At 41.4% G+C, this 27,806-nt stretch overlaps 1 protein-coding gene across 1 annotated transcript; it reads left to right on the forward strand.

The window, feature by feature from the left end:
* Nucleotides 1-157: 157 nt before the first annotated feature.
* dnajc24.S (DnaJ heat shock protein family (Hsp40) member C24 S homeolog) lies at nt 158-26,133 on the forward strand. The gene is made up of 5 exons (XM_041560896.1): nt 158-310; nt 4,316-4,449; nt 15,926-16,064; nt 24,504-24,572; nt 25,883-26,133. The coding sequence occupies exons 2-5, from the start codon at nt 4,342-4,344 to the stop codon at nt 26,002-26,004; spliced, it is 438 nt and encodes a 145-aa protein (XP_041416830.1). The 5' UTR covers nt 158-310; nt 4,316-4,341; the 3' UTR covers nt 26,005-26,133.
* Nucleotides 26,134-27,806: the final 1,673 nt, after the last annotated feature.

Genomic DNA, 27,806 nt, shown 5'->3' on the forward strand with positions numbered 1-27,806 from the left:
TATTGAGGAAACATTAGCGGCAAGGGCTCGGCGTGTAACTAACATGAAAGAAAAGTATTTTTTTTGTTCTGTAACAAAAGCAGGAGGTGCGAACAAGGGAAACTGTGAGCGGAGCCATCACAGGCAACAAGCCGCTTGTAATTGTGGGAAGGCGGGGTTTCACTCTTCACTCCCGCGAGGCGGCCACGTGATGCGTCTGTGCGTGTAGCCGTGACGTCAAGTCTCGCGTGATGAGAGTCATGTTGTCGGGATTTTGTGAATGACAGGAATTGGAAGAGTGTGTCTTGTAGTAAAGAGCTTTGCCGAAGGTGTAAGTAGCGACATGGGAATGGATTTGGATTAGAGAGGGAAGAAAACTGGGACAATAGCTGCATTACTACAAGTTGTGTAGGGGAAATAAGTTGTAGCATCTGCCCTCACTATCCAATGTCTGTATGTAACTCACTGAAAGCAGAGGGGCCGGTAAGCCAATTAAGTTGGTCAAGTAAGTGCAGCATTGGGCCCTGGACTATTGTAACTCCCCCTCCCCTCTATGGCAGCTGTGGGTATGTCACTAGAGATAGTACCACTGTATCACTGACTGGTTACTAGAGATAGTACCACTGTATCACTGACTGGTCACTAGAGATAGTACCACTGTATCACTGACTGGTTACTAGAGATAGTACCACTGTATCACTGACTGGTTACTAGAGATAGTACCACTGTATCACTGACTGGTCACTAGAGAAGTACCGACCTGTATACTGGATCTGGTCACTAGAGATAGTACACTGTATCACTGACTGGTCACTAGAGATAGTACCACTGTATCACTGACTGGTCACTAGAGATAGTACCACTGTATCACTGACTGGTCACTAGAGATAGTACCACTGTATCACTGACTGGTCACTAGAGATAGTACCACTGTATCACTAACTGGTTACTAGAGATAGTACCACAGTATCACTAACTGGTTACTAGAGATAGTACCACTGTATCACTGACTGGTCACTAGAGATAGTACCACTGTATCACTGACTGGTCACTAGAGATAGTACCACTGTATCACTGACTGGTTACTAGAGATAGTACCACTGTATCACTGACTGGTCACTAGAGATAGTACCACTGTATCACTGACTGGTTACTATAGATAGTACCACTGTATCACTGACTGGTTTACTAGAGGATAGATACCACATGTATCACTGACTGTTTACTAGAGATAGTACCACTGTATCACTGACTGGTTGACTAGAGATAGTACCACTAGAGATAGTACCACTGTATCACTGACACTTGTATCACTGACTAGAGATAGTACACTACTGACACTAGAGATAGTACCACTGTATCACTGACTGGTCTAGAGATAGTACCACTGTATCACTAACTGGTTACTAGAGATAGTACCACTGTATCACTGACTGACTGTGTTACTAGAGATAGTACCACTGTATCACTGACTGTCACTAGAGATAGTACCACTGTATCACTGACTGGTTCCTAGAGATGTACCACTAGTATCACTAACTGTTATAGAGATAGTACCACTGTATCACTGACTGGTTACTAGAGATAGTACCACTGTATCACTGACTGGTCACTAGAGATAGTACCACTGTATCACTGACTGGTCACTAGAGATAGTACCACTGTATCACTAACTGGTCACTAGAGATAGTACCACTGTATCACTGACTGGTCACTAGGGTTAGTGCCACAGTATCACTGACTGGTTACTAGAGATAGTACCACTGTATCACTGACTGGTTACTAGAGATACTACCACTGTATCACTGACTGGTTACTAGAGATAGTACCACTGTATCACTGACTGCGTACACTAGAGATAGTACCACTGTATCACGTGACTGGTTATTAGAGTATAGTACCACTAGCTATCCACTGACTGGTTACTAGGGGTTAGTACCACTGTATCACTAACTGGTTACTAGAGATAGTACCACTGTATCACTGACTGGTTTCCTAGAGGATAGTACCACTGTATCACTGACTGGTTACTAGAGATAGTACACCTGTATCACTGACTGGTTACTAGAGATAGTACCACTGTATCACTGACTGGTTACTAGAGATAGTACCACTGTATCACTGACTGGTTACTAGAGATAGTACCACTGTATCACTGACTGGTCACTAGAGATAGTACCACTGTATCACTGACTGGTTATTAGAGATAGTACCACAGTATCACTGACTGGTTACTAGGGTTAGTACCACTGTATCACTAACTGGTTACTAGAGATAGTACCACTGTATCACTGACTGGTTCCTAGAGATAGTACCACTGTATCACTGACTGGTTCCTAGAGATAGTACCACTGTATCACTGACTGGTTACTAGAGATAGTACCACTGTATCACTGACTGGTTACTAGAGATAGTACCACTGTATCACTGACTGGTTCCTAGAGATAGTACCACTGTATCACTGACTGGTCACTAGAGATAGTACCACTGTATCACTGACTGGTCACTAGAGATAGTACCACTGTATCACTAACTGGTCACTAGAGATAGTACCACTGTATCACTGACTGGTTACTAGGGTTAGTGCCACATAGGGTTGCCACCTTTTCTGGAAAAATATACCGGCCTTCCTATATATTTATCTTTTTTTCCTATTAATAACATCAGCCATCATTTTTACCGGACAGGTGGCAACCCTAGTGCCACAGTATTAATGACTGGTTGCTAGGGTTAGTACCACAGTATCACTGACTAGTTGCTAGGGTTAGTGCCACTGTACCTCTGACTGGCTACTTGGGTAAGTTCCGCAGTTTCACTGACTGGATACTAGGGTTATTGCCACCGTATCAGTGACTGGTTGCTAGGGTTCCTACCACTGTATCACTGACTAGTTGCTAGGGTTAGTGCCACTGTACCTCTGGTTACTATGGTTAGTACCACAGTATCACTGGCTGGTTGCTAGGGTTAGTTCCACCTTATCACTGACTGGTTTCTAGGGTTAGTTCCACCGTATCACTGACTGGTTGCTAGGGTTAGTTCCACCGTATCACTGACTGGTTGCAAGGGTTAGTTCCACAGTATCACTGTCTAGTTGGTAGGGTTAGTGCCTCATAGGGTTGCCACCTTTTCTGGAAAAAAATACTGGCCTTCCTATATATTTATCTTTTTTTCCAATTAATAGCATTGTTAACAGCCATCATTTTTACCGGCCAGGTGGCAACCCTAGTGCCACTGTATCACTGACTAGTTGCTAGGGTTAGTGCCACTCTACCTCTGACTGGCTACTTGGGTTAGTTCCACAGTTTCACTGACTGGTTACTAGGGTTATTGCCACCGTATCAGTGACTGGTTGCTAGGGTTAGTGCCACTGTACCTCTGGTTACTATGGTTAGTACTAATCAGTATCACTGGCTGGTTGCTAGGGTTAGTGCCACTGTATCACTGACTGGTTACTGGGGTTAGTGTCACCATATCACTGACTGGTTGGTAGGGTTAGTGCCTACATATCACCGACTGGTTGGTAGGATTAGTGGCAACGTATAACTGACTGGTTGCTAGGGTAAGTGGTACCGTATCACTGACTGGTTGCTAGGGTTAGTGGTACTGTATCACTGACTGGTTGCTAGGGTTAGTGCCAACATATCACCGACTGGTTGGTAGGGTTAGTGGCAATGTATCACTGACTGGTTGGTAGGGTTAGTGGCAATGTATCACTGACTGGTTGCTAGGGTTGATGGTGCAGTATGACTGACTGGTTGCTAGGGTTAGTGGTACCGTATCACTGACTGGTTGCTAGGAACCATAGCATTCAGATAGGTGTTGAAATGAAGAGAGCAAAAAGGTAAAGGGCAAGGAAAGCCATATTGTTTGTGCTCTGCACTCCAAGTTAATATAATCACTGACCTCCTCTTAGTTGAAAAAGCAGGGGGGCTCTCTCTATGTAAGCACTGCGTTACCATCTTTGATCAGTCTCCCAGGGTTTGCCCGATATGATCAAGTACTGGTGCAAGGTGCTGTGTATGTCTAACCCCTGAGAAATGTATCCAAGATGGTGGCACTGGCACTGACATAGAAAAAAACCCAGGCAGGTGTGTTTTTAAGCAAAGAGGAGCCAAGGTGAGCAATTCAATTCACTGGAGGGGTGCCTAATGTATGGGAACTCCCAATGATTATGATTTACTTTGTCCGTCATTTAAAAAAAAATCCATAAAAGAAAAAATGAAGACCAACTGCACATTGTCCTGTACACTAACAGTCAATAACCACATCAAACAACCTACACAACTAGTTGGAATGTGTTGCTAATTTGCCTGTTATACTGTTCTGTGTTTTGCAGGATGTAAAGGATTCCTGTCACAGGGAATGGCTTCAACACATCTTGGGCACAAGGACTGGTATAGTATTTTGGGGGCAAAGCCGAGTGACACTCAGACAGAACTGAAGCAGAAGTATCAGAAGCTTGCTTTATTGGTAAGTCATTGCCAACATTACCACCTCGTTTTGCTACCAACCTCATTTGGGGACCACTCATTGTTACATCCTACTAGAACTTAAACTAAAAAAGTAGGCTGGAAATGTTGTACATTATGTTTTGGGTTTCTGTACCAGCTCCAGGCAATCAAAGCCCTTCAGCAGTAAAGATCTGTGTCTCCAAAGATGCCCCAGTAGCTCCCCATCTTCTTTTCTGCTGATTCACTGCACATGCTCTGTGCTGCTGTCACTTACTGAGTTTAGGGACCCACTCACAATATACAGTACACATAGAATATAACTGCCACAGTATAAGGCTGATTAGTAATTTATATGAATAATTACTACATGGCAGCACAGAAACCAGTGCAGTTAGCATCAGAATTTAATAATCCGCAAACCTGTAGCATCAGCTTATATTACAGCCAGGGAAGCTCATTTTCTGCTGGATAATTAGTGACGAGCCCTAAGCTTAGCTTCTCAACAACCAATCAGAGCCCACTGAGCATGTGAGTGTCACAGACACTTTCCAAGATGGTGACCCCCTGTGACAAGTTTGAAGTCCTGGATCATTGCTGCTATTGACAAGCTCAAACTTTAGCCTCGTGCAATAAGTTCACTATATAAAACATGGTGTTTTAAACAACATTCATTCACCCATGGGGACCATATTTTCCAATACTTTTCACTCTTATTATGTATTAAATAAGGGATTTCTTCCATCCGTCTTACTTCCTCCGTTTTAACTAGCCATTCTGTGAGGGTGGCCAGCTCTTAGGGATGAGTGCTTTTGCTGTTTGTAGGAGGTGCAAGGTGAGGGGATCTTTTATTACTTTCTTAGTATTTTGATGTAGGTTAAATAATAAAATAGGTATTTCCATTAGGGATGCAACAAATCCAGGATTTGGTTCGGGATTTGGCCTTTTTCAGCAGGATTCGGCCGAATCCTTCTGTCCGGCCGAACCGAATCCGAACCCTACTTTGCATATGCAACTTAGGGATGGGGAGGGAAATTGCGTGACTTTTTGTCACAAAACAAGGAAGTAAAAAAAGTTCATCCCTATTTTGCATATGCAAATTAGATTTAGGATTCGGTATTCGGCCAAATCTTTCGCAATGGATTCGGGGGTTTGTCCGAATCCAAAATAGATTCAGCCTTTTGCACAAATCCTGCATGTAGAGAGACCTAATGTCTGGTTATTTTAATAGAGTGAGCTCTAATACATCTTCTAGGTAAAAGGAGCCCCCCCACCCATAAGATATATTTGATCATTCATCTGACACCCAACTCCCGAATGAAGACAGAATGAGGAGAAACAGATGCTGAGAGAGGAATAGTGAAGATAAACTTGATTATTTAAATAATTAATTAATTTCAGTAATTGATTGTATTTAGAAATTATCTTATTTCAGTATGATGAAGCTTATATTAAAATTTCATTTTCACAATAGTTTCCGTTTAAAGGAAGATAGAAGATAGCTCATAGTACGAGTTGATCCAGGGACTGGTCTGATTGTCATTTCGGAGTCAGGAAAGAATTTTGGAGAGGCATCAAATGGGGTTTTTTGGCCTTCCTCTGGATCAACTAGCAGTTAGGCAGGTTAAAATAGAGTTAAAAGGCTGAACTTGATGAATGTGTGTCTTTTTTCAACCTAGCTTACTATGTTACTTTGACTCTTTCCAGCTTTCAAATGGGGGTCACTGACCCTGTTCATCAAGTTCTTTTAAAAGAGAACTATATTTAATATAAGCGTCATCATACTGAAATAATAATTACAAATTCGGCATTGTTTCTGAAATAAGTTTAACTTCACTATTCCTCTCTCCGCATTTGTTTCTCTTTATTCTGTCTTCATGCAGCAGTTGGGTGCCAGATATTCAATGACCGTTGAATATATCTTATAGGGGGGGGCTTCCTTTCCTAGCAGATGTATTGGATCTAACTGTCAATTAATAGCTGACACCCAACTGCTGCATGAAGACAGAATGAAGAGAAACAGATGCTGAGAGAGTAATAGGGCTTGGGCTTGAGCATGCTCAGTTTGCTCCTCTCCCCCTCCCTCCTCCCATCCCTGCTGTAATATGAGCTCAGAGCTATGAGCAAGCAGGGATAGACTCAGGCAGGAAGTGATGTGGGTCTTTATAGAAAGACAAGTAATAAAAAGTAGTGATAACAATAAATTTGTAACCTTACAGAGCATTTGTTTTTTAGATGGGATCAGTGACCCCCATTTGAAAGCTGGAAAGAGTCAAAGTAACATAGTAAGTTAAGTTGAAAAAAGACACACGTTCATCACGTTCAACCTTTTAACTCTATTTTAACCTGCCTAACTGCTAGTTGATCCAGTGGAAGGCAAACAACCCAATTTGAAGCCTCTAAAATCTAATCAGCCTGTGCCACTGAGTCAGAAGATAATAAATAATTCAAAAACTATAAAAAATAAATAATAAAGACCAATTGAAAAGTTGCTTAGAATTCTGCCATTCTGTAACTAAACTTAACTTTCAGATGAACCACCCCTTTAAAACCGAAAATGTTTCTTTTATATTTGCCATTTAAATTGGTGTCTGCTTGTAGAGACCCCGAGACCCTTACATACTAGCACTGGTTTTATGCTGAGATTGGGTCCAGAAATCTTCAGTTATTTGAATTACCCAAGCTGTACCCAAGGCCAGACAGAAAAACTGTGCAGCACGTTCTGCTTATAGACAGGAGCCAAGTAAAGCATCAGGATGCTGCATGGATTTTCTTCCAAGATTTATAACGGGGGCCATGAAAGCATGCTGCGTCTGGTAGAAATGATGGCAAGGATCTGGGCAAAACTGCTGGGGCCACTCATATTGTCTGGGAAATGTTCTTGTCAAACATATCAGTGAAACCATCAATTCTTCAGCGGAGATCTGGACAGGGGGAAACACATCCAGTCTATGCCTGTGCAACCCTTGACAAGTGTGGTGAATCGCTGAAGAATGGGCAGACTCCAGGAAGTCTATTGTGCATATGCAAATCAGCTTTTATATTTTATTTCCCACTGGCAATAAGATGAGAACCCAACGACTGCCTGCTTCCTGTCACATTGCACCTCTACAACATCATTTGATGGGCGCTGGCACATTTACCTACAGACAACACCAACTTTCAAAATAAATAAAAAAAAATTGGAAACATTTTTTTTTTCCCCGACATTAACATTAATTATTTAAAGGCACACTTACCCTCGTGATTCACTGTGGTGTGTGTCTCTACCGCTGGAACATTGTCCAAAATAAATGTACATTTTACTTATTTCATTAAAAAGTCATTCATAGTATTCTAATCCCAAGCAGACCCCCAGTCCAAGGGCCATATAGTTTAATCGATCAAACAAAAATGAAAACAAAGGCGGGATAGACTTACTGTTAGATGAGAAAGGAGCCCAGATGATTTAAAAGTAGAGAATCTTTATAAGGACATATTAAACCTATTTTTATTAAACCTATTTTTATTACACCGATCAGTGATCCCCAAACAACCCTTTGGATGTTGCCCCCAGTGGCCTCAAAGCAGGAGCTTATTTTTAAATTTCAGGCTTGGAGGCAAATTTTAGTTGTATAAAAACCAGGTGTACTGCTTGAGAATCCACATAGGGGCTACTAAATGGCCAATCACAGCCCTTATTTGGCACCCAGGAACATTCACAGTTCTAAAGGTTGGGGATTCCATATATATATAGAGAGAGAGAGAGAGAGAGATATATAGATAGATATATATAGATATATATATAGATATATATAGATATATAGATATAGATACACACACATATATATATATATATATATATATATATATATATATATAGATACACATATATATAGATAGATATATATAATAGATAGATAGATAGATAGATAGATAGATAAGCTGCAGTTTATTGTGTTTTATTTTATAATATGGGGAGGTGGCTCTCTCCTTAATGCTTGCTCTCCCAACCCCCATTCAATGGTGTTTTTGGAAGAGATCATGCTAAATAAAGAGAAAAGCAGGTATGGTCTTTCTCCCCCCAAAAATAACACTTTTTTCACTTAGGTAGGACTGACGCATGGACACTGCCTTGACGGGGCGCGTCAGCTTATGCATATTTTGTACAAACTTTGTAACTAAAAGTGTCTTTTTTACTAGTTACAGTTCAGCTGTGCAAAAATAGGTTTCTCTTGGGGTTTTATATTGGAGTGCTGGGGTTAAACTTTGTGTAATTTATATATATATATATATATATATATATATATATATATATATATATATATATATATATACATACACACACACATACACACATACACATATACACACACATAAGCACTCTAAGCCAGTCTCTATATTCTTGTGGATGCTGGGTCAAATAATCAGCACCCGCACCCCAATTTCGGTGAAATTTTTATTCATTCTTGTGCATCCAATGTTTAGCCCCTCATTCGGGCCTTTATCAAGGATCGAAAACCAAAGGTGTTTGAAAAACTGTTTGAATGACCAATTGAAATAATGAAGTCAAATTGTTTAAAATGGGAAGAGTTTTATATGTAAACACACACGTGAACACTTGTTTTCTATCCTTGATAAAGGCTCGAATGAGGGCCGAAGCGTTGGATGCACAAAAATGAATGAAAGCTACGTCAAAGTCATCCCATATCTGGCCAGTCCTTCACTCAACTTTCATCTGATTCAGTAAGAATTCTATTGCTTCATTATACATTTTACGCAGTTTTATCTGCAACTTACCGTACTTACTGCCAAACTTGGTTGCCCTTAATTTGGCCAACACTGGGATCAGCTGACGACAGCTGGAAAGGGTGGGAGCTCTGTCTCTGTCTCTCTCTCTCTCCCTCTATATATATATATCTCTATATAGCTATCCATCTAATATATATTATTACACACGCACTAAATGGGGGCAGACATGCACCTGCCTATATACCCTGTTACGTGCCATGAGCTCTGGCTCTGTTTTGCCTGAGATGCTGCCGTAGGAAAGGCACAAAATAAGACATAAACAAGCCGGGGTGCCAGTGGCATTTAGCCAAGTATCTATGGAAATGAAGTGCCAGCGTCGCTGGAGAATGGATATGAATTTCCATCATTCGAAGTGATGAATGCGCAGCCGATTGTTGCGGAGACAATAAATCTATGAAACTAATTCAAACCTATTGTTCGACCCCATCACGATGAATTTCGCTGCTCCCATTTTATATTTGCTGGGATTTGTGGGTCAGTGCAGATTTGCCTCGGAATTCGCCTGCAGCTGTTGTGCGTATGGAAATTGCTGTTTACGATGATGTGACCTGCAAACGAAAAAAGAGGAATAAAAGGCTTTTTTTTTTTTTTTTACCCCCTTCAATTTCTTTGATTTTACTGGTATTTTAACAATCTGTTTTCCAAATGCAGAGATACAATTAGACTGGAAATGATATAGGGGTGTCAGCGTGCGGGGGTGCAATCCTGATGGACGGGTAGGCAACCTGTGGCACCCTGCAGCTGCTGGCAGTCAGAATTCAGAATCAGCAGCTGGGCCCCTGGATATATATATATATATATATATATATATATATATATATATATATATATATATATATATATATAGTGAATAAAGTACCCCCTCTTGTAAAATATAAGGATATTATTAGTTACCGAGGAGTTTCATGACCATATAAAAACACGAGGCCGAAGGCCGAGTGTTTTTATACAGGTCATGGAACTCCGAGGTAACTTCTAATATCCTCATATTTTACAACTGGGGGTACTTTATTTATTATAATACACAAATTTTAGTGAGTCATGTGACAGAAATGACATCACTACTCACCGTTTATAACTGATGACATCACTACTCACCGTTTATAAGGATATAATTTACAGGATATTCATGGCTTTTGTGTATTATATATATATATATACTATTTTGCAAACTGCCTCATGCACTCACTTATAGGAAAATAGCCCTAGTGCTAACAGAAAATATAAATACAAACAGAGAAGCTGTTGCACAAACAGGGCTTCAAACTTTATTAGCCTATGACTAAATGCTCACAAGGCACGAAACGCGCAAGGCTCTTACATATACATATATATAAATGCCATTAAAGCTAAACATTGTATTTATAAAGTCCTGCAACTAAGACTCACAGGGGAGCAGTTTAGAAAACAGAATGGGATCCCTGCACACAAATAAAATTAGGGTTAAAGGGCATGTCAACCCAAACATTACATTTTTGCCTATTGAAAATATAATTGTAAGCAATATTGCATTATCTATTAAAAACAAAAAGGTCTGTGGTTTTAAAGTTATTTGTAAATGTATCTGCCCCTGGTGCCTTTCACCGTTCACCGTTGAAACAGTGCAGCTGATTAACAGACCTCCGAAGAAGCAGGCACGACTAATTTATGCTACATTGTCTCAAGAGGCAGAACCAACAGTACAGCAAGACACAGCTTTCAGTGCCAATTACATTTACAAATAACTCTAAAAACACTAAAAATGTATAAAGAATGTATTTTGGAAAATTGCTTTAAAATGACATTAGCCACACTTTTGCTTGTCTCCATACTGATCATGATTCATGATCTATTCGAAAATGACCTGTGCAACGTACAGCATTTAGATGCTACTTTGGAGGGCAGTGAAATACTTCCAGCTACTGTGAATCACTCGATCAGGGTGCGTTGTGGGTGCTGGACTACCCACTGTCCTTCCGATTCAAGTGAATGGAAGAGATCAGGGGTGCTTTTAGAATAAGGGAATGTTCTATAACCTTATGGATAAGGTACATCACACTGTAGAGATTACATAAGGCAAGCAATATGGTAGCTTCTTATCTGTTTTATGCATTATACTGAAATAGGGATCTTATATGTATGTATAATGTAGATATTGAGTGTCCAGTTATAAGCTATAAGGTCCACACCCATAACATTGTGTAGAGCCATACACTCCAAAGCCAATCAGTGCTGTTGAAGGAAACTACTTGGGGGGGATTTCAAGGATGCACCGAACCCACTATTTTGGATTTGGCCGAACTCACCTGAATCCTTCACGAAAGATTCAGCCGAATACCGAACCGAATCCTAATTTGCATATGCAAACTAGGAGTGAGAAGGGAAAAACATTTTTTTCTTCCTTGTCTTGTGACAAAAATTCACGCGATTTCCCTCCCCACCCCTAATTTGTATATGCAAATTAGGATTTGGATTCGGTTTGGCCGGGCAGAAGGATTCGGCTGAATCAGAATCCTGCTGAAAAAGGCTGAATCCCGAACCGAATCCTGGACTCAGTGCAGCCCTAGCAGATTTATTAAGGGTCGAATAGTAAATACGAATTCTCAAATCGGATTTTTGGTCACAACTCACAAATTCATATTGGGAATAATCCACATTTGAGATTTATCAAAGCTGCCGAGTCCAGTGACCCATTTGAAGATTTTATTAGCCTTCCTGGCATTCAAGTTTTGTTCGGAGAGAAAACTCGATTCGAGTTCGGTCGAATACAAATTGAACACGAATTTTCGGATCTTCCCTATTCGATCAATCTGAATTCTAACAATTTTTTTTAAATAACCTCCCGTTTGAATTTTGAGTATATTAGAATTTATTCAAAATTCGACCTTTGATAAATCTGCCCCTCAGTGTCAGAGGGATCTTCCACTTCATCACCGGGTGCGCCCCATTGCTAAACATTAGGTGGCAGTAGTGTGTCATATTTTTTCCCCAGCTTCTTCTTTTCTCCCACAATTTCATATTTAACCTAAACCTTGGAACAACCCCCCCCAGTTCCGTTTCTTATTTTTAGTGTTTGCGAGGCTCCTAAGCTTTATTGCCTAGAATTGCTGCACACGTATCCCCCTGCTAGAGCCAGTAATTATTTATTCTAATGAGAAGCAAAACTAATCCTGCAGTTTTAGGCTGGAAGCCGGTGCCTCGTATGAGCCCACTTTCCACTGGCCCCAGGCTCAAATGACAAACTTGCCTCTTTGACTTGTAAATGCGGATTGTGCCTACAAGGTGACAGTTTACTGTTAATTGCAACTGTCGCTCACTGGGTTAATTCCCTTTACTGTTGGCGTAATTAGGAAACGGTACCCATTTAGGTTTATGTGAAAGGAAAAGCAGGATGAAAACGAGGATGATAATAATAACTGTATTTTGGTTTGTGAGCGAGTGTGAGACGTATCAGGGCCGGCAAATGTGAAAGCATCGTTAGCTGGAGGAGTTAAAGGGAAAGTTACTCCTTATTGGTATTCTTTAATGCTATTTGTACATAGAACTCAGTGTAACCAATCTTATGGCAGACCCCTCATTGGCTGTAATTGGCACTTGGCTAGTACTGTGGGATGTCACAGGCAATAGGGGGGCCTAGAAGCAATATCAGCAGCTGCATCTTTACTCTCAAAAGGCTTTTTTACACCAGGGCTGGTACAGCAGCCCAATCACTAAACTGAGTCTAAGGTTAACCCATCTGTGTGTGCGTTAGTGATGTGCGGGTCGGGATTTCCCGCCCCTAACCCGCCCTCCCTTAGCCCGCGGCTGCCAGAATCCGACTTCCGGGTTCCTTTTATAGACCGCCCGCGATGATGTCACAAAAGGGGCGGGGCGAGCAGGTGCAGCGTCTCTAAAAGAAGAACCTGGAAGTTGGAAGCCACCCGCGAAGAAGAGTGCGAGGTCGGTCCGAACCCACCGACCCGCGGATCCTGCTGGTATCAGGCTGGCCCACACGTCACTAGTGACCAAATGCCATTTGTTTTATCTCATTAGTAGGTGGGTCAGGTGCAAAGTGGCAAAATAGAAAGAAGGACTCTAGGGCTGGGTGCTGGTTGGAAAGCCATGGGTTAGTGTTTGGCCCACTCACTACTACTACTTACCCCTCTGAAACCAAACACATATAAATCTGTTTGCAGAATAGCTAACTTAGCTGCATGGCTGCTCAGAATGCAGTGTAGTCTGCACAGTGTGCCCACATTAAAAATGAAGGAAGTTTACACATAAGAATTTTGTCGCCACTGCCTTAAAGGGGTTGTTCACCTTCCAAACACTTTTTTTCAGTTTAGTTGTTTTCAGAATATTCCCCAGAAATAAAGACTTTTTTTCAATTACTTTGCATTATTTATTTTTTAAATTGTTTTTCCACATTCGAAGTATAAAGTTGAATGTTCGTGAGAGGTGTAGACTCTGAACTGTTACAATTTTGCAACATTTAGTTGATCCATTTCTCAGCAGCATCTCTGGAGTATCAGCAACTATTGTATCAATTCTAACAGCTGCCTGTAATGAAACCCAGAGATTCTGCTCAGCAGGGACAAAGATAAGAAATGGATCAACTAAATGTATCCATTTAGAACATTTTACAGGGTCGGCGACCCCACCTCTCAGAGCTGCTTTAGAAAGTGAAAAATACTTTACACTTCAATATTAGAAAAACGGTGACACGTATATAGAGAGTAATCGGAAAAAGTCTCTATTTCTGGTGATCTATCTGAAAACAGCAAGTTGTTTTAAAGATGAACAACCCCTTTAATACTAATTGCTACTAATTAGTTCGATGTAGATATCAGTGGGGGCCCCTCTCTGATCTGCTCTATCCCTGGACATGTAATCTATTGATTGAGATTGGTTTTGTTTTTGTTTTCCTCATTGTCCCTGGAAGGAGAAAGGCTTCTATAGCCAGGGCTGCAGGACTTTTAGCTGGGCAGAAAGATCAATTCATGGACAGAAAGCTTGAAAGCGTTGACAGAACAAGCTAGCTAATTAGTAGCCAATGAAGCATTGAGGCCACAAAGCAAGGCTCCCTAGCCCCGGGCTGACAGCTCCTACAAGACCTCTTTACATAACAGTAGGATGTAAATCATTAAGTCAGCAAAGTAGAACATCTCTCCATATCTGCAATGGAAGGTGCCTGCAGTGTTACAAGTTGCCCCCTCCAACCTATTGTCATGGGATAACGTTGCTTTGTTTAGGGGGATACAAGATTGGGCTTTGCCCCCCTTGACTTCTGGCACTTTTGTTTCACCGACAGTCTATGAAAGATAATTTCCCCCCCCCACCTTAGAGTTTCATAACAGTCTACTGGGAGCTGAAGCTCAGGGGATTTGCAATGACCCAAAATAATAGCAAGCAATTGATAGGCAAGGACTCTATATTTCATTCTTTTCCAATATATTGATTATCAATGAAAAACGAAAAGGCTGGAGGAACTGCTAAATATTCCAACTCTGACTGGGAAGCTGCTAAAGTGACCCTACTGTCCAACTCTACTATTCCTCTTGCTACTCTTACTACCTCAAAGGGAAACCTTATCACAAAAATGTTATTTCCCCCACCAAAAGTGGTAATGGGGGAAACATTCGATTTTAAAGGGGTTGTTCACCTTTGAGTTAACTTTTAGTATGATGTAGAGAGTGACATTCTGAGACAATTTGCAATTGGTTTTCATAGTTCATTATTTGTGGTTTTTGAGTTATTTAGCTTTTTATTCAGCAGCTTTCAGGATTTGTGTTGCTAGGGTCCATATTACCCTAGCAACCACACATTCATTTGAATAAGAGACTGGACTATGAATAGGAGAGGGCCTTAATAGAAGGATGAATAATAAAAAGTATTAATAAAAAAAGTCTGTCGTCTAACAGAGCATTTATGTTTGAAAGGGGTCAGCAACCCCCATTTGAAAGCTGGAAAGAGGCAGAAGAAGAAGGCAAATGATTCAAAAACTATAAAAAATTAATAATGAGAGGAGGGAGTTAGGAGAGAGCCAGAGGGGAGGAGAGAGCGCTGGAGGGGAGGGATGCAGGGGAAAGTGCCTGAGGAGAGGGAGGCGGGGAAGAGCGCCGGAGGGGAGGGAGTTAGAGAGCCAGAGGGGAGGAGAGAGTGCCGGAGGGGAGGGATGCAGGGGAAAGTGCCTGAGGAGAGGGAGGTGGGGAAGAGCGCTGGAGGGGAGGGAGTTAGGAGAGAGCCAGAGGGAAGGAGAGAGCGCTGGAGGGGAGGGATGCAGGGGAAAGCGCCTGAGGAGAGGGAGGCGGGGAAAAGCGCTGGAGGGGAGGGAGTTAGGAGAGAGCCAGAGGGGAGGAGAGAGCGCTGGAGGGGAGGGATGCAGGGGAAAGTGCCTGAGGAGAGGGAGGCGGGGAAGAGCGCCGGAGGGGAGGGAGTTAGAGAGCCAGAGGGGAGGAGAGAGTGCCGGAGGGGAGGGATGCAGGGGAAAGTGCCTGAGGAGAGGGAGGCGGGCGAGAGCAGCGAACATAGACTGGGGTTGGCAAAAGACAGGTACCTGTCCAGCACCCCCTTTCGTTGCGCCCTAGGAAGGTGCCTCTTCTGCCTACCCCTAATTCTGGCCATGGTTGAAACTACATGTAAAGCTTTTGCCCTTGAGGGATCATCCCGGTCTTGTCAATGTGTCTCTATGTGTATATGTGCTGCTATTGATTTCTTGTTCTTTCTGCTTCCCTAAATCCAATGGGCAGTACCATCCAGATAAGCAGAGCGCCGACGTGATTGGCCGGCAAGCTGAGGAAGGCGCACACAGGTTCATCGAAATCAATCAAGCATGGAAAATCCTAGGGGACGAGGAGGCAAAGAAGGCGTATGACTTGGAGCAGCGTGGTAGGTTCTCACAGGCAAGCCCTGCACTAGATAGAGCTTTTAAAGGCTCCGCAGTAGCTGCATGCCATGTTCATACACAAGATCCTGCAGCCAGGGAGGACTATTTTCAGCTGTGCACTCAGTGCAGCATGAATTATACATGCCAAAAGGGAAGCTTTTTAGAAACATTTGCTTCCTCCCCTGCTGCTTTCTAGCCTCTCTCAACTTGCAGCACTTCAACTCCCATGATCCTTCAACCTAGTATCAATGCATGCTGGAAGCAACATGTAGGAAGCCAAGGTTAAGAAGAGGATTTTATAGTGGGGTTGGAGGCAAGCACGTAACACTAGGGATTCTGTATAGCATTTTAGTGACTTAACTGTCATTGCATATGCATAAAGATATGTCATTGCCTATTTAGCATCAGAGCAATAATACAATGACTGTTGTTTAGTCATTGCTGAACCTTTCAGGTCTACCCAATCATCTCCTTATTGTGTTAATTACTGGGGGGTTTTCCTCATACTCTCGTCCCCTAACTTCCATTTGCAATTCTCCTTCAGGAATGTCACAACGTTTCCAACATTTTTAGTAGCTGAGCTAGCACATAACATGACAGCGGGCCTTGGCGACATGAAAATGTATTCTGTGCCATATATTGCCCATTCATTATTAATACATCTCATTTCAGCCCACACAATAGCATAAATATACTATATAAGTGTGTGTATATACCCAGTAAGTATTGCAGCTGTCAGGACTGATATTCTGCGAACGGGCATTTCTGAAAATTCCGATATAAATATATTTTTTTCACCTTGGATCTTTTCCGGAAAATATCTCCTTAAAAATAGCGACAGGCTGTTGTGAGCGAGAAGCAGAGAAATGTAGGTCAGATCTGTCACACACATGATGTGATAGCCTGTCTTTTTTTATTCCAGCCTCGGGGTAGGAGTCCCTCAGCCTTCCATTAGAGCCTTCAATAAATATATATACCCACCCTCCTTGTTAATGGGAGGGGGGAGTCAATAATAGTGAATTGCCTATAGGGAAAACACTCATTGGCAAAGAGCAATAACACACTTTGGCTCATCTTTCTTACATTGCTGCCATCCGACTTCTAATAAAAGCAAGATTTTGCTGCACCTTTCAATCATCTCCCCCCTTTCTTGCACCGCTTCCATTCTCGCCTCCCTGCTGTGAACTTGCCCACGACTTTATGGGGCCAGCAAAGTCTTTATTACACCAAGGCAAAAGCAGCCAAATGTAAAATAAAGCCAGAGATGAACTGACTGCCAATAAAGAGAAGCTCTACCAATCTGCCCCTTATTAAAGGGTTTGATCACCTTCGAGTAAACTTTTAGTATGACGTAGAGAGTAATATTCTGAGACAAGTTGTAATGGGTTTTCATTTTTTTATTATTTGGGTTTTTGAGTTATTTAGCTTCTTATCCAGCAGCTCTCCAGTTTGCAATTTCAGCAATCTGGTTGCTAGGATGACAATTACCCTAGCAACCATGCATTGATACAATTAAGATCCTGGAATATGAATAGGCGAGGGCCTGAATAGAAAGGTGAGTAATTAAAAGTAGCAATAACAATACATTTGTAGCCTTACAGAGTGTTCGCTTTTAGATGGGGGGTCCGTAACCCTCATTTGAAGGCTGGAAAGAGTCAGAAAAAGAAGATAAATAATTAAAAAACTATAAAAAACAAAGACCAATTGAAAAGTTAACTTATATGATTAGTAACATAAATTTTTTTTTATTAAAAAATTCATTAGTGTAGAACAAAAAAAAACCACAAAGACATATTAAACTTTTAAATTGCTAAGTCTTTATTAGGCTAGGGGCACACGGCGCGATTTCGCCGCGATTCTGCGCTGGGCGAGTTGTCGCTGCGTTTTTTAAGCCGAAATAGCTTTGCTAACTTTGGCGCTGGCGTCAATGCAAATCGCGGCGAAATCGCTGCGCTAATTCACACGCGGCGATTCTTTTTCTACTGTCGCCCGGAAACGCCCAGCGAGGCAACTTCGGACGACAATAGAAAACGAATCGCCGCGTGTGAATTAGCGCAGCGATTTCGCCGCGATTTGCATTGACGCCAGCGCCAAAGTTAGCAAAGCTATTTCGGCTTAAAAAACGCAGCGACAACTCGCTTAGCGCAGAATCGCGGCGAAATCGCGCCGTGTGCCCCTACCCTTAAGAAGTAACTTACCGGAACTCAGCTTGCGCTTCTCTTCAGAGAAGGCGACAGGGCGACAATCCATCGCGCGACACTCGATTTCTCCTCCTTGGCTATCTCCTATAAGGAATGACGATGGATCGCCGGATCACCTTTTCTGAGGAGGAGCGCAAGCTATTTATTAATAAAGGCTGGCGATTTTAAAATCTAATATGTCTTTGTGTTTTTTTTTCGTTCTACACTAAAGAATTTTTTTTTTAAAAAAGTTGAACCATCCCTATAACTGTGCGATTGCTGTTTTGTATACAGTGCTAAGCTGTATCACTGTCCTCTTCTATGTTAGCCCAACTATAGAATCCATAATCTCCAGTGGAGCAGCACCTCCTGTTTCTTTAAACATCAATAATCTTTGATCTAAGAAGCTGTTAGGCAGCAGAGTACCCTTGTGTTCCTCAGCATGATAAGTCCTACAGAGAGATCCTCCACTGATCAATATAATGCCATTTCGAAGGGATAGCTTTAATATATTTACATTGCCTTTATTTTCCGACTTGTAAACAGTATTAGATCACAGTAAGCCCAGTACGTTTCATCTGTGCCTATAATGGGGGGCTGCTTTATTGATCTCTGGCAGCAACATTATTCATAGACATCATGAGGGAGTACTTCTATTGGGCATTAAATGAATTGTTCAGTATAAAAATAAAAACTGGGTAAATAAAAAATAAAAAAAGTTTCTAATATAGTTAGTTAGCCAAAAATGTAATGTATAAAGGCTGGAGTGAGTTGAAGTCTAACATACTTAGACACTTCTAAGGAGAAGGAAAGTCGTTAACCACTTGGGAGTGCAAAATGTTAGGCACCCCCAAGTGAATGTATTTACTTACCTGAAAACCATGGCCGGTGCTCCTATCAGCAGAAAACTGCACCGGCCCGGGGTTATACCAGTGAGCACCACAGACCTCTTCTCTTACGGGTTCTTCTTTCTTCTCTTGGCTGCGCATGCACATTAGAGTGAAAAATGAACTTTAAAGGAAAACTATACGCCCCAAACAATGTAGGTCTCTATTAAAAGATACTGAGTAAAACAGCTCATGTGTAAAACCCTGCTTCATGTAAATGAACCATTATCATAATAATATACTTTTTTAGTAGTATGTGCCATTGGGTAATCATAAATAGAAAACTGCCATTTTAAAAAATAAGGGCCGCCGCCTGAGATCATAAGATTCACTGTGCACACATACAAACCACATGTAAGGTCACATGAGCCAATTAACAGACAGAGTTGTGCCTTTTGCTTCCTCACTTCTTCCTGTTACAGTTAGGGGCAGATTCACTAAGGGTCGAATTTCGAAGTTAAAAATACTTCGAAATTCGACCCTCGAATTGAAATCCTTTGACTTCGAATATCGAAGTCGAAGGATTTAGCGCTAAACGTTCGTTCGATCGATCGAAGGATTTTTCGTTCGATCGAACGATTAAATCCTTCGAATCGAACGATTCGAAGGATTTTAATCCAACGATCGAAGGAAAATCCTTCGATCAAAAAAAGGTTAGCAAACCTATGGGGACCTTTCGTTCGATTCGTTCGATTTCGTTCGCATTCGAACGAATTTAACCAATTCGATGGTCGAAGTACCCAAAAAATACTTCGAAATTCGAATTTTTTTCATTCGAATCCTTCACTCGAGCTTAGTGAATCGGCCCCTTAGTGTTGTAGTATTTCTGGTCAGGTGATCTCTGAGGCAGCAGAGATAGAGTCACGAAATGGTGGTTCAAGGCAAGAGATGTAAAAGGGCAAGATTTATGTAAATATATATTCCAGTTTGGTAAGAATCTTTAATATGTCATTCAATTTGATATAAACTATCTGTTGCTTAAGTATTCATTTTGGGGGTATAGTTTTCCTTTAACTAAAAATCTGGCTTTTTCATTCTACTGTGCATGTGTCTGCCCCAGGAAATTTGAAGACAGAAGAAGCCGGAAGAGGATCGCTCCATGGAGCTCACTGATCCTATCAGCAGAAAACTGCACCAGCCTGGGGTTCTTTCAGCGACCACCACAATCCTCTTCCTGCTTCTTTGGGTCGAATTTTAACTAAAAAGCTGGATATTTCGCTCTACTGTGCATGCGTCTGCCCTGGGAAATTTGAAAACCGAAGAAGCAGGAAGAGGATAGCTCCTTGGTGCTCGCTAGAAAAACCCTGCGCCAGTGTGTTTTTCTTCTGATAGCAGCACCAGCCCAGGTCAGGTAACTAAAAGTAATCAATTGGGGTGCCTAACTTTTGGCATCCTAAGTGTAAAATGGTATTCCTTCTCCTTTAAACATACTTTTTCAATTAAGAAATTTTGGTTTGGTTTTGATAATATATCTGGCTCTAGAACAGCGGTCCCCAACCTTTTTTACTCGTGAGCCACATTTAAATGTAAAAAAGAATTGGAGAGCAACACAAGCTTGAAAAAGTCCATAGGGATGTCAAATAAGTGATGTAATTGCCTATTTGGTAGCCCCTATATGGACTGGCAGCCTACAGGAGTGTCTGTTTTGCAGTACATCTGGTTTTTATACAACCAAAACTTGCCTTTAAGCCAGGAATTTAAAAATAAACACCTGCTTTGAGGCCACTGGGAGCAACATCCAAGGGGTTGGTGGGCAACGTGTTGCTCACGAGCTACTGGTTGGGGACCACTGCTCTAGAACATGAAGCCAGTTTCACTTCCTGTCACTTCCGGTCCCAAAGAACTTCAAAGGAGCTGATAAAATGAATTACCGGCCCACTTGGAACCCCCTGATAATGAGCTGTTCAAAGGCCATGGCTTTCAGTGAAATTCCGAATCATTCTACTACAGGTGTTATATTGACCAGGCACTCCACTTGGTTGACCAAATCCTGCATTCATTGTATCCCTACTTCTACATAATTTAAAATAAAATAAGACCATTTCAGGTACATTTGCCATCTCAAAGGCACCCAAACATTCTCGGCAGAAAGAAAGCTGTTGGATTTCATGCTTTGTGCCTCGCTAGAAAATACATTTTCACTTTCACATAGATAAACCATTTTTTTTTCTCTAAGACTATTAATGTATTTCACCTTCGCTCAAAAACCTCTTTCCTAACCTGCTACTTAGTCAACTGTTCCAATTTCCACGGTGTGCATTAAAGCAAGAGTGTAAGAACAAGTTCCATTTTTTCCCATTCACTACATATTTAATGTACTGTAGGTGTTTAGGATCTATTAAGGATGGCTTTATTGATCCTGTCATTTGCTAAGCTGGCTGATCTACTTTAATTACATTAATCAGACTCGGGCAAGATACCTCATTCCCCAGAGATCCATAGTTTAGACTGAAGGTATTCTGTGGCTATGCTGAGAAAAATATAAAATACCATTTGGTTTCATGCAGTATAATATTCAGCTTAATTAATGAATAGCATGATTAAAATGAAAAAAAAAATTAAAGTGTTAATTAAATTTTTTTCACTAGTACTTAAGGGCAGTTAAATAAGGTGTTTCATTTGCCTGTGGTTATTATTATTCATAGTGAATTTATCATCGGTTTGACTTGTTACGGCCACCAAATTTGTGGATCGTTTAAGGAGAAGAATTGTTGCTGCAGGGCCGGATTCTTGAAAGCCAATTAAACACAAATTAAAAATCAGCAGCACAAGGGAAACAGTAATTCAAGGAAACGGGTTAGAAAGAGGTTCGAAGCATCTTTGGTCCTCCCATGAAAAACAAAGGATATTTCTCCTGTTCTAATGTTTTCCGCTGTTCTTGTTTCACCTACATGATGATTACTGTTCCTTCTTTATATGGATTATAGTAGTCCATGGTTCCAGTCATACACTGTATGGCAAACAAGTATGTGAATACCTGCCTGTCAAACATATCTTCTGCGCATGGAATACTTACTTCAGGTTACGATAAGACTTGTATTACCCTTCCATCCATCTGTATCTAACATCTGTTTACAGCATACTATCTTCATGTAAAGATGAGGGTTGCATTACCCTTCCCTCCATCTGTATCTAACATCTGTTTACAGCATACCATCTTCGTGTAAAAATGAGGGTTGCATTACCCTTCCCTCCATCTGTATCTAACATCTGTTTACAGCATACTATCTTCCTGTAAAAATGAGGGTTGCATTACCCTTCCCTCCATCTGTATTTAACTTCTGTTTACACCATACTATCTTTGTGTAAAGATGAGGGATGCATTACCCTTCCCTCCATTTGTATCTAACATCCGTTTACAGCATACTATCTTTGTGTAAAGATGAGGGTTGCATTACCCTTCCCTCCATCTGTATATAACTTCCGTTTATAAGATACTATCTTCATGTGAAGATGAGGGTTGCATTACCCTTCCCTCCATCTGTATCTAACTTCTGTTTACAAGATACTGTTAAGATAAGACTTGCATTCTTACCATTTGTGTCTTACTCCCACAGCCACTGCTATGCTGTGAACATCTATTCTAAGTTGCTTTAGGAAAATCAGATTCTTTATCAGTCACTATTAATAGTAATGCAATTCTGCAGGTTCTTATTAGCACTTTTGGTACCTGCATAAAACACCACCATAAAACACAGTATTAAATAAAGATCACATGCAGGTTTCCCTTTCCTTTTTTACAGCAGATTTGCGAAGTGTAGAAAAAAAATCACTTACCAAATCAAAGCACAAAAGGGTTTTTATTCATGAACTGGAATTTTGGACTATGGTTATACATTATATCATGTGCCCTGCTGCTTTAATTGGGGTTCCCACAATCCTACTTTGTCTTTAGATTAGGAATCCATTCACTCCATGCAGATGGTACGCCAGTGTGAAAAGTTAATTTCAACCCTGGAAATGTGAAGTTACGGTTAAAAGATACATTTAAAAGAATAAAATTAGACGCAATGTAATTGTGTAGCTACAAGTTAGTTCAGGCATGTCAAAGCATAAACGGGAAGAAAGCAGCCCTCCTCCGCACATTAGGGGAAGCACAAAAGATATGCTACCAGGACTTCTTCAAATTTTTCACACTTGGTGAAAAAATAATTGTACCTGGACTGAAAGAACCACTGATACTGTCCCCAAGCTACAAAAGTTCTTCTGATTCTTACAAATTAAACGCTATGTGGAGTCCAAGCTGGAAAGAGTAAACGTCCTGGAATAGAGTCCTGCAGCGGGTCGGGTACTCGCGGGTTACCCGAAAAAAAGCGGCCACCCTGCTGAATGAGGGGAGGATTTTCAAGTGCGGGTATAGCCGCGGATCTGTGGGTCGTGTCTCATCTAAATTTCTTATCTGATTTAATATTGTCTATATTTTACTTTTTTTTTTTTTTTTTTTTACAAAACATGTTTCTGTCCAGCCCACTTGATAACGTACGTCACTTGCGGTTTGCAGCACATCACTTCCTGCTTGATGTTGGTCGGGGGGTTGCAGGTCGGGTTGCGGATAAGGCAGTTGCAGTCCGGGTTGGGTAGCGGATAAAAGTGGGTAAATATGCGGGGTCAGGGTCTTACAAATTGGTTCCGGGCAGGACTCTAGCCTGGGAGATATACTTTGAGATTCTATGTTTGAACTCTAGTGGGACTTGCCATTTCATCTGCCGGATATACATTGGAATTTCTGCACTTTGGTACCCCTACATTACTAACTGTGACCAAGTACTACACAGTCTTTTACTGAGGAAAGAACCCATTGAGAAAATGCAAGTAGAACATTCTACTCCATGCCTGTGGAATGGTCCCTATCTCCATATTTGGAAGACCTGTCAAGTGGCTTTGAGATTTTGGGAGATGTTGGCTGAGGTGCTCTCTTGAGTTTTCATTACAGGATTAACGCTAACCCCAACTCACTCTATCCACATCTGAGAATTCACTGAAAAGATAAAAACTTCACAGCAAATTAGCTATACAACATCATTAGAGCAGCCAGGTTCCTCCTAGTAGCCAACTAAAAAGAGAAATAAAACATCCCCAGGAAAGATACCCATATATTAAAGTAAAAATGGATTGCAGAGAAGGAAAGGCTAAAGATACAATTTCACTTCTAACCTGTGATGGAGAACTGTAATGATATCCTTGGACTCAACTGTCATCTCTGCTTTCTAACCATCAGCCTCTCCATAGGTCCATACGCCAGGGGGAAATATCAGTCTTACTGTCATTTTTGATATATTTCTTAGAATATGGTGGAAACTGTAAAGCGTCTTGAGTGTTACATATGTTGAAGAGTCTTTTTAATTAACATTTTTTTTTTGTCTGGTTTCCCTAGAATCTGAGTTGACGAGGATGTGGCCAGTTGACAATCAGGTTCACTTAGAAGATCTGTCATGGGACCCTGGTATGTTTATGGTTTAGGTATTAATGGAATTAATAAATCGTTATTATAACCATCCTTTTTATAGGGCTGATACATTGGGCAGCCTTTTACAGGGGTTATTGACTATGAAGGTTTTCATCAATCCAGGTCATGGTATATCTAATACAAGTAATACAAAAATAAACAAATGTCTTTAATAATTACTCAGCAAGTCCAGCTGTTTATTTTTGAATAACTTGTATTAGGGGTTATTCTTATCAGCCCTGGCACCTGTGGCGCTTATACATAATATGGTCAATACTGGGGGGTCACCCTGCTATAATTCCAGGGTTACCTAAGCACTCACCCCAAATCTCACTCTAACTGGCCCTCAGGCTGGGCCCCCTTAGCTCATAACAAGGTTAGATATATACAACCATGTGGGTAACAGTCACCCTGCTATAGTTCCAGGGGTACCCAGTGCAAAAATAAGCACTCACCCCAAATCTCACTCTAACTTGCCTTCAGACTGGGCCCCCTTAGCTTATAACAAGGTTACAGATATATAGAAACATTGGAGTAACAGTCACCCTGTTACTCACCCCAAATATCCCCCTAACTAGACTTCAGGCTGGGTCCCCTTAGCTAATAACAAGGTTATAGATTGATAGAAACATTGGGGTAGCAGTCACCCTGCTATAGTTCTAGGGATACCCAGGGCACAAATAAGACCCCAAATCTCCCCCTAACTGTCCTTCAGGCTGGGCCCCCTTAACTGATAAGGTTACAGATATAGAAACATTGGGGTAACAGTCACCCTGCTATAGTTCCAGGAGTACCCAGGGTACAAATAAGCACTCACCCCAAATCTCCCCCTAACTGACCTTCAGACTGGGCCCCCTTAGCTCATAACAAGGTTACAGATATATAGAAACATTGGGGTGTCACCCTGCTATAGTTCCAGGGGTACCCAGGGTACAAATAAACACTCACCCCAAATCTCCCCCTAACTGTAAAACTGTGTTGTCAGAATCACTTTAATGTACACATTCCTGGTTTCTTTGTTCAGTGATTTACATTTGGTTGCAGTGCTGATTACTGCTATAAAGCCGTGATTCATTTACATATGAAATACACGTATGTATGGCCCTCGCTCTGTAGATGAGGGTTCCCTCCAGAGATACATTATATAATTGCTTTGTTACAAAGCGTGCCCTGGTTATCAGTATAGCGGCAAAGCACTGATGAGCCGAGTAACAGAATAACAAGTAAATCAATCAGTGCATCTGTCTGTTTGTAACACCTTCCTGGTCATTGGCTGTAAATCTGCATATGGCTTTGTTCCTCAACAGAGGAGATGCTCTACTCCTTCCCGTGCCGATGTGGTGGAAGCTACACAATGACTGAAAGTGACAGAAACGAAGTCTCACTCATCAACTGCGATTCCTGCTCCTTGATAATCGAAATCCTATAGGAATTAGGTAGCGCTTTCCAAATTATATATATATTTATTGTAAACTTTGATAGTATTCAGTTAATGTTTTTTGTATACGGCATCCCTCTTGAGCAGAGGTGTCAAACTTAATAAAACAAATACAGTTTCTTTGTGCTCTGCCTGTTTCAGTTTTAAAGATAGAGGTGTCGGAAGTAAAACGCATACTCACAACATCCCTACCTAAAAAGGTTGAAATTAGGACAAATCTAGGGATACACCGAATCCAGGATTCGGTTCGGGTTTTGGCCAGGATTCGGCCTTTTTCAGCAGGATTCGGTGGAATCCTTCTGCCCGGCCGAACCGAATCTTAATGCATGCATGGGTGGGGAGGGAAATCACTTGACTTTTTCTCACAAAACAAGGAAGTAAAAAATGTTTTCCCCTTCCCACCCCTAATTTGCATATGCAAATTAGGATTCTGTTTGGTATTCAGCCGAATCTTTCGCGATGGATTTGGGCGTTAGGCCGAATCCAAAATAGTGTCATCTGGGTGGATAAGACTTTTTTATTTGGGTCTGTACAGTAAATAATCATGTATTTTGCCTGAGAGCACAGTCAGCACAAAGAAGGAAACACATCAGGATATTGAACTCCAAGGGAAAGTCAGTCTGATTCTTTCCCCTTTCTGCTTTTTGTCCCAAGTCACCTTCTTTTTTTCCTATCGAAGAGACAAATGTTCGATATGTTGATTCTCATTGGTGACCATGAAGTGGCAAAAGTTAACTAGACTGTAAGGTTTTGAATAAAATGGTACAGTAGAGGAAGTAGCAAAGCTCCATATTTATGAAAATGGCTAAAGGCCATACACTATTATATCCGCTTGTTTGGCGAGGTTGCCAAACAACGGATTTTAAACAGATATGCCCACTAACTGCAGGGCGATATTGGGTTAACCTGAACGAACAGATTACAACAAAGCCAATGGGCACAGACGGGTCATTGGGCCGTATCAACTAGCCGGCGCATTCCTCGATCAAAGGAAAAATCAAACCTGCCAATCGATATCTGGCCGATTTTTGGCCAATATCAATCAGGGGGACCCGTCGGAAGCCCACACGGGCAGATAAGCTGCCAAATCAGTTTAAAGGACCAATATTGGCAGCTTTAACAGTGTAGTAAGGGCAAAGAGTAAAGGTGGCCAAACGCTGTAAGATTCGCTCGTTTGACGAGGTTGCCAAACTAGTGAATCTTTCTCCCGACAGGGCCACCATGGGTGGCGTAGTGGCCAAACAATCGCATTACAATGAAGGGGATATGAATAGTCAGAGCGAGGACCACATCAATGAGCTGATGCATTCCTTGATCCGACAAAAGCCTACCCAATTGAGATCTGGACTGTTTTTGGTCAGATATCGATCAGGAGACCTGTCTGAGGGCTCCATACATGGGCAGATAAGCATCAGAATCAGTCTAAAGGACCTGAATTGTTAGATTAAATCTGCCCGTGTATGGCCACCTTAAGGGCAAAGAGCACAAATCACTGGAACCACAGAAAATGAAGCTGTGGCACCTCTTCATCTGCCAATGCACTGGTTCCATATATGAAGCCTTATGTTCCAGCTAGGAATGCACAGAATCCAGGATTCGGTTCGGGAATCGGCTTTTTTCAGCAAGATTCGGCCGAATCCCAATTTGCATATGCAAATTAGGGGCGGGGAGGGAAATCGCATGACTTTTTGTCACAAAACAAGAAAGTAAAAAATGTTTTACCCTTCCAACCCCTAATTTGCATATGCAAATTAGGATTCGGTTCGGTATTCAGCCAAATCTTTCACAAAAGA

This window comes from Xenopus laevis, chromosome 4S (assembly GCF_017654675.1).
Source record: "Xenopus laevis strain J_2021 chromosome 4S, Xenopus_laevis_v10.1, whole genome shotgun sequence".
Classification (NCBI taxonomy): domain Eukaryota; kingdom Metazoa; phylum Chordata; class Amphibia; order Anura; family Pipidae; genus Xenopus; species Xenopus laevis.